Source organism: Triplophysa rosa, linkage group LG13 (genome assembly GCF_024868665.1).
Source record: "Triplophysa rosa linkage group LG13, Trosa_1v2, whole genome shotgun sequence".
Lineage (NCBI taxonomy): Eukaryota > Metazoa > Chordata > Actinopteri > Cypriniformes > Nemacheilidae > Triplophysa > Triplophysa rosa.
Window position 1 is genome coordinate 19236659 of NC_079902.1, and position 8000 is coordinate 19244658.

At 38.5% G+C, this 8000-nt stretch overlaps 1 protein-coding gene across 2 annotated transcripts; it reads left to right on the forward strand.

Annotated features, from left to right (window-relative positions):
• Positions 1 to 371: 371 nt before the first annotated feature.
• rmnd5b (required for meiotic nuclear division 5 homolog B) lies at positions 372 to 4411 on the forward strand. 2 transcript variants are annotated; one of them, XM_057349260.1, is made up of 10 exons: positions 372 to 458; positions 1521 to 1696; positions 2062 to 2204; positions 2307 to 2444; positions 2531 to 2631; positions 2724 to 2890; positions 3098 to 3263; positions 3402 to 3504; positions 3869 to 4023; positions 4112 to 4411. In XM_057349260.1, the coding sequence occupies exons 2-10, from the start codon at positions 1558 to 1560 to the stop codon at positions 4173 to 4175; spliced, it is 1176 nt and encodes a 391-aa protein (XP_057205243.1). In that variant the 5' UTR covers positions 372 to 458; positions 1521 to 1557; the 3' UTR covers positions 4176 to 4411. The 2 variants fall into 2 exon arrangements, with proteins under 2 accessions (XP_057205243.1, XP_057205242.1); XM_057349259.1 differs by lacking the exon at positions 372 to 458 and adding an exon at positions 477 to 1297.
• The last annotated feature ends 3589 nt before the right edge of the window (positions 4412 to 8000 follow it).

The following is an 8000-nucleotide window of genomic DNA, read 5'->3' on the forward strand; positions in this document are numbered from 1 at the left end:
TTCAGCGTAGGCTAATCTTACGAATAGAAGGTATGCATTGACGTCACTTTCCCGCCGGGACACGCTCCCTTGAGTGGTAAAACTAAGGCAAAATGGAACAAAACAAAAAACCGGGACTAAAACACGCAATTATTTGCTGAAACTACAAGCACCTGGACTCGACGGTGAAACTTACGACTACCTTATGACTTACAAAGGAATCAGGTGTTCTTAGACACTCAAATGTTGCGCGGAATTGCGTTTCCTGATATTGTAACCATTCATTTTGCCCAGTGTTTTACCACTCAAGCAGGCGCGTTCCGGCGTGTTCACGTAGGAAAGTGACGACACGTGCATACCCTCTATTGTATTGAGGCATTAGCACTGACACCGCCAGGCCACAGGTGGCGGAAGAGCACCGAGCATTCAGTGACTGCATCGCTTCAGGGACGTCTGCTGGAAGAGTGCTGTCAAAACAGGCAAGAACATCATGTTTTATTTAATATATTTGTATGATTTTGCCTTCTGAAATATATTACATTTAAATACTAAATGAGCAGAGTTGTAAACATCTGAAGTGTCAACGTTCAGGTTTAAATTATGGGTTTAATAGCCGTACAGATGAATATATGTTGTCCCGGTTATGCTAACAGGCTAACTGGTTGTTTTGATGAAACAGTACCTCGTATCCATAAACAATTTGAACGGTTTTGCATGCATCTTTATAAAAAAATTAATGTAATTTTACAGACATGCTCAAAATAGTTGGTATGTCGTAAAAATGGGAGCTTTTGGTTGTTTTATTTCATAATTAGACAATGTTTGGGCTGCATAGACAGTGACCCTGCCTGATACTTCACTGTTACACGGATGCATTTATAGATTGTCTATGCGGTATTTTATTCAGGTGTCTTTATTATGTCGTGGTATATTTATATTTTATTTTAATATTATTATTTAAATGAATTATAAGTAAACACTCAGCATCTCAGTGTTTATAGGTTTTGTTTTAATAGGGACAGGCCTGTCAGCATAAATTGCTAAGGTTTTGTTCAGGAGACCTGAGTGTATATTTAAAAAATCAGATAAAATCCCGATTTACCAAAATCCTTTATAAAATAATATTGTTTGTAAACAGTGATTTGACTCAAGTTGGTAGATGGATTGACATGTGGCAGTTTGGTGTTGGAGAGCACTCACTGACCTATTGGCTTGATTTAATCAATTTAATCAACTCGTACAAACACGAAGACCATTCAGATGTCATATGACACGAACAAAACCTGACAGGCCAGCTTGTCTTGTCTGGATTCTTCAGGTCAGTGTAATAAACGAAATTATTATAAGTATACAGCTGTGATTTTGTTCATTTAAACAGTGTGACATCACATAATCGATCCGTAATATTTCTGTAAACACAATATATCCATAGTTCTTTGATTCAGCGCCCAATAATACATTTATTTTTGTAATTTTCATATTTGTACTTCCAATGCCAAAATAACAATAGAAGATAAGATACATGTTCTTATCTCTTGCAGGACGTAGTGTTGCGTGTGAAGCTGTAGAGCTGTGCTGATGGAGCAGTGTGCGTGTGTGGAGCGAGAGCTGGAGAAGGTGCTGCACAGGTTCGTGACATACGGACACCAGTCAGAGGAACGGTTGGACGAGCTGCTCAGGAATGTCTGCGAGCTGCGGAGTCGTTTGCTCGCATACGGTGAGTACCGAAAAACGTCAACTTATATACATAATCACCTGCTTGTATAGTTATTTGTATGTATGATTCATATTTGAGAGCACACTTGGGTCTTTAAAAATGAGATCAAAGTCAACCAGGTGTTATTTATTTATTGAATGGCATTAAGTCAAGAACAAAAGGTATACATCAGATTCCTGCGTCAATAATAGCCTGCGGAGCAAACAAACACGCCAAAGCAGAAAAACTGTGTTGATGACCCCTATCCCACACGTTTGGTTTGTAGATGGTTATATAAGCCTAACTCTGTAACAACAATGAGTCACAGTAGTATATGCCTATTTAAATCCAAGAGTCATTTCACCATCCTCTTGTTTTTCCTCTAGGTGTGCAAGATGCAGATTTGTCAGTGTTGCATCAAACGATGGCGCAATGCTGCAAGGACATCAAAGAAACCGTGCAGGTGCTCGCCTCGCGGCACAAGGACATCCACGGCAGCGTTTCGAAAGTGGGCAAAGCTATTGACAGAGTAAGTTTGGGAGATCTTCATTTAATTGTTGTATAAAATAAGAGGCTGTATAAAATATGTGCCCGGATTTGTCTCTCTTAAATGCTCCAATGTCGCGTGCAGAACTTTGATGCGGAGGTGAGCGCAGTTATAGCCGAGCATGTCTGGGACACTCCAGAGAGGCAAAAATACCTCAGCGAAACGATCGTAGAGCACTTGTATCGACAAGGCATGCTAAGTGTTGCTGAAGACCTGTGTCAGGTACAGTTTTTGTGTTTAAAAGTACTAAAGTTTGTTGACAGCGTTGAGTCGGCACTAACATCGTTGGCTTTTTTCTGACATCACAGGAGTCCGGTGTAGTAATTGACATGAGCATGAAACAGCCTTTTCTGGAGCTCAATCGCATTCTAGAGGCTTTGAGAACGCAAGATCTGCGACCAGCACTGGAGTAAGCGCCATGTTCTCGTCCAAACACGTTTCATCTCTGAAGTATGTATTCAGTGGGGTCTCCAGTACATTTATTTCTTTGTATGATTGCAGGTGGGCAGTGACGAACCGTCAGCGTCTGCTGGATCTCAACAGCACCCTGGAGTTTAAGCTGCACAGACTCTATTTCATTAGCCTCCTCAATGGGGGCATCAGCAAACAGCAGGAGGCTTTACAGTACGCGCGACATTTCCAACCGTTTGCCTCACAGCACCAGAGAGGTGAGGTTCATGACACGGATGACTGTTGTACAACAGGAATTGTTTGTTTTACCACAACCAGCTTTGATTTTGTAACCGTAGGCGCAACTAAAATGGAGTCCATCGGGCTACCATTTGGGCCCATTAAAGCTATTATATTGTTCTTCAATAGCACTTGATGGATTGGCTGCTGTATTAAACTGCCTGATGTCTATTTGCGCTCTCTAGATATTCAGATCTTAATGGGCAGTCTGGTGTACCTCCGCCACGGGATTGAGAACTCGCCTTACCGTGATCTGCTGGAGACGGATCAGTGGGCAGAGATCTGTAACATCTTCACACGAGACGCCTGCGCACTGCTCGGACTGTCTGTGGAATCGCCACTTAGTGTCAGGTCAGACGTTATATTTAAAGCATGTCTGCCCTCTACAGTTCTGAAGCACTTGTAAATATGGTTTGCTATGTGCACTGTAATCTTAAAGCCAGAGGGATTGATGTGTTACTTCTGAATTTTGTTTTTGTTGTCCAACAGTTTTGCGTCTGGTTGTATGGCTCTGCCTGTGCTCATGAACATCAAACAGGTTATTGAACAGAGACAGTACAATGGTGTTTGGACACATAAGGATGAATTGCCAGTAAGTCTCTCTCTCTCTCTCTCTCTCTCTCTCTCTCTCGGTCTCGCTCTCGCTCTCTGTTTGTCTTGAGCTGAGTGCTAAGGATGTACCTTAGCAATTCCTGTTAATAGATGAATTTTTAAACAACTCAAACAGTAAAACTTGTGATTTTAATATTTTTATACGTTTTTTTACGATTTGTTAACTATTTTTGTACAATCGATTTTATGGCTCTGATGCTTTTAAAGTTTTGTTGAAATCCTTTCTAACATGAAGTCTCAGAATGATTATGCAGTATTGGTTCATTCATAATCGATGATGATGATAAACTGTATTACATAATTGGAAAGATTAATGCATCCGCATTGTGTGTGTGCGCTCGCAGATTGAAATAGACCTGGGAAAAAAGTGCTGGTATCACTCAGTGTTTGCCTGTCCAATCCTGAGACAGCAGACGTCAGAAAGTAATCCACCCATGAAGCTTATCTGTGGGCATGTCATATCCAGAGATGCCCTTAACAAACTCACCAACGCTGGGAAGTAAGAATCTAACTCACAAGTCACACAAACAAATCCATTTGAAATCACTTTGATGAATGAACTAAACTCTTCAAAACTCTTTTCTCAGGCTCAAATGCCCGTATTGTCCAATGGAGCAGAATCCCGCAGATGCCAAACAGATCTTCTTCTGATGTCTTTTTGGAGCAGATCTGAATGAAACATTGAAGGCCTCTCGGAGCCGCAGTTAGAATGATCCTCATTCGCAGGCATTGTGGGCCTTCCGTGGAGGCCCCTCCCCACCCGCAACGCCACCTCCCTCTCCAAAGCTTTTAGTTCACAGAGGCAGGGGGTCACGGCAACATGCCCGTAGAACCTGTAAGTGTACCTTACGAGGGACAGAGCTGACCGGATCCTTTATTTGTTAACACGGTCTAGTATAAACAGGCTTATAGCGAGTACGAGTACGTGTGTGCGCGTTTCTCTCCATTTATCACAGTTTTAATAGCGGAGTATTTTTACGTTTCCCGGGTTTAACATCTTTCTTTTCTTTTTTTTGTGACTTTTAGTAAGCGATTTGGCGTAATGCATCTGCGTGGGTGACTTCTAGCCAGAATATATCCACAGTTTCCTCTTTAAAGCTAGCGTATAAATAACTGAACGGGGACTTATTGCACGTGTACAATAGAAACGATTTTTCAAAATGTATATTAACAATGACAGAATAAAGGTTGGTGGATTGGTGGAGGGCTGGTTGGTGCGTGTTTTGAACCAGATGTTGATTGTAAACGAATGACGTCTCACTTTCCAATGTAATAAAGGTTGTAATTGGATTGAACGGTGCATCGGTTTGAGTTTTCTGAGATTTGATGATATTTTTGTGGAGATTTTGTTCCTTGCGGCGGTCTGATGTCAAAGGAAACCTCCGTGTCCGAGCCACGTCTCTTGCTCTGTTTGCTCGCAATGAAATGTTTAAAAATCGTATTATTATACTGCTGTGATTTGTGTACAGTATCATTTTCCATGAGTAGATCTGCATATGTTGTAATGTTTTACGCACACAAGCAAATGTCACGCAACAGCTTTAACATCGATTTGACTTGACAACTCTGGGTTCCTCAGCTTGCATCATCAAAACGGGCTGCACGCAAAATGTGGACGATTGATCCCTTGCCACCATATAACATACAGTGTACTGTAACTGTGTCCATTAGTGTTTTGACGTTGCCCTTCAAATGGAGAACTTCCAGGTGTTTCCCATAATCCCATCTGTTTTTATCTAGGTGAAAGGAGACGTGGAATATTTGATCCTTTAGGAGAATCTTAAAATACTGTTCACTCTTAGGATCGATATCTTCAAACGTGCATGCTGAGTCGAAATGTGTATATTTGTCTATATAGTTTTCGACTAATTGAATGAAAGTAAAATTCAAAGCCCTGCCCATCAGAAGTGTCTCTGACAGGTGTGATCCAGAGACCCAGTGGCAAGCTCGAGAGAGAAAACCTAAACTTGTTAACATTGTCAGATGAAAAGAATGTACCAGCAAAGCAACAGAGTTTAAAAATGTCTGCATTTGTTTTTCACTAAACATTTTTTGTTTTTCATAATTTGCTATGCATAAGCATTTCTTTTTTCTTTTTGAGGCCTTCTTTTATTTTAAGAACGTGTGTAGGAGTGCTAATGTGGCAGCTGCCATGTGTGTGCTGATAATTGTTTTTTTCTTTAGTAGACAGTCATTTATGACCTCTTATCACCTAAATGTTTCAGATCAAAGCGGAGTGCTGTGTGTTATATCCTGAGTTCATTTAGTGACAATGACTCTGCTTTCTGTACTAACAACTGCAAGGCAACTATTGTAAATATTTATCTCCTGACAGTACAGTATGTTTATTATACTTGCATCTAAATAATAAAAAAGATTTATACATAATTGTTAATGGGGTTTTCTGTCCACCGAAAGTGTATGGAAATCTATACTGAGGTTTTTATTGACAGACTGAAGCAAAATATGAAAAAAGAAAATCAAATGTGCATCTTATCTGTTAAATGTTACTGTACTTCCATCTCTTATTCCTTAAATCAAAGAACTTCAATATATACAGCCACAGAAATAATTAAGAGACCGAAGTTATCCAAAATGTAAAAAATGTTTTTTCCGAATTTACTTTTATATATAAATAGTGTGTTTAGGTAGGTTAGGTAAAATAAAATTATATTTTTTGTTTAATTCTGTGAACTATCAATATTTCTACCACATTTCAAATGAAAATATTGTTTCTATTTGTATTTATTTGTAGAAAATAAAAACAGGTCAAAACAACAGAAAAGACGCTCTGTATTTTTTCAGACCTTAAAAACGGCAAAGAAAACAAGTTCATATTCACTTTTAAGCAATACAATAGTAATATTTGTACATGTATTAGGAAAAGTTCAAAAATTATTGATATGATAACCTGCTTTTTTATTGGTTTTCATGTGTCTTGTCATTCTGTCAGTCTTTCACATTGTTGTTGGATGACTTTATCACTCCTGAGGTTTGATTTTGTTGAAATTCAACAGACGAGCGACTGTAATGGCCACATCTAGAAATGCTGATTAAATAAAAATTTGGAATGGTCTGGTGGTTCATAGACATGGAACAGCAAGAAAGCAAAAATCAATTTAAATGAGATGTTGAAATTTACCCCCACAAGAGGGAAACCTCGGTTCAAAAACTGAGCTCCTAGGTTCTTAGGAATGACAGTGTTGATATTTGTCAGTTTTTCTATTTATTCCATATAAGAAATATTTTAAATGATCTTCGTGCTGAATAATGATTGGTAGTTTATCTAAGACTATCATTTCAATTTCAGCTTTTGACAGTGTATAGAACAACGCTAATTTGTCTTTTCATTGAGGATCTCATTCTATATCTCACAAACCTTTACAAGTTCTTACTCCACGTGTGGTATGGACATATCCGTCGGGCCATTGAGAGTTTCCATGGAAACACCTGCTCCTTGCACAACTGGAGTCCTGTCTATGTTTCCACACTTAGTTAAATGACCTGTGACCCCTGCATTCTAGCGGAGTGATAAAAAAAAGCTTGACCAGATAATGAATCCTATGAGGCAGAGCAAAGCAAGGACTTCAATCCTGTTGACCTTGTCTGTCTAAAAAAGGAATAAAACTCAATAAGTATATAGAAAACTTTTCACCCAAAGGTTGAAATAAAATGTGTATATTTTTAGTTTTACAAGTAACTTGTATCAATAGCTTTTCATACTGGTGGGTCAATGAACTTTGTGACAGCACTTTGCTTTTCAAGAAACAACTTAGAACTTAAGTCTTTACCTGGAGACAGAATAGACGCCTTATTGTCTTCATGACAATGACCCATTCTGATCCATCAAGCACAAAATTCCTCTCAATAGAGCCGGATCTGATGAGCAGGTGTGCAGGGGCTTTGTGGAGGTGCATTCTTCCCCTGATCAGTCACGAGAAGAAAGAACAAAGCTAATGTTTTTCTATTAAGGATCTCACAAACCTTTACAAGTTCTCACTCAACGTGTGGTATGGACATGTCTGTCTGGTCATCAAAGAAAAGAAAATCTGTGATCAGTGGTCATTCACAATGTTCTACACACTCATTCACGAAATATTTTATTACTTTCATAAGTTGATTAATCTTTTAGCTACACTGTAAAAAAAACTGTAATTTTACAGTAATTTTCTGTTAGTTTTTTGCAGATTTTCTACGTAAAATGTAAAAAAAAACTACATTTGACTGTTTTTACAAATTTTTATGTATTTTTTTAAATACGGTCAAAAAACGCAAATTTGCAGAAAAAGACCGCAAATTTACAGGAAAATGGGAAAAACTATTTAATAGATATCCTTATATCCTATAAATTTACAGAAAACTTCTGTTCTTTTACAGAATGTTTTTTACAGTGTACAAATTAAAGAATATTACAGTTGAACTTATTTTACTTAGTTTAAAATCAGATTTCCTTGACACAAGTACAACCTAATGAAA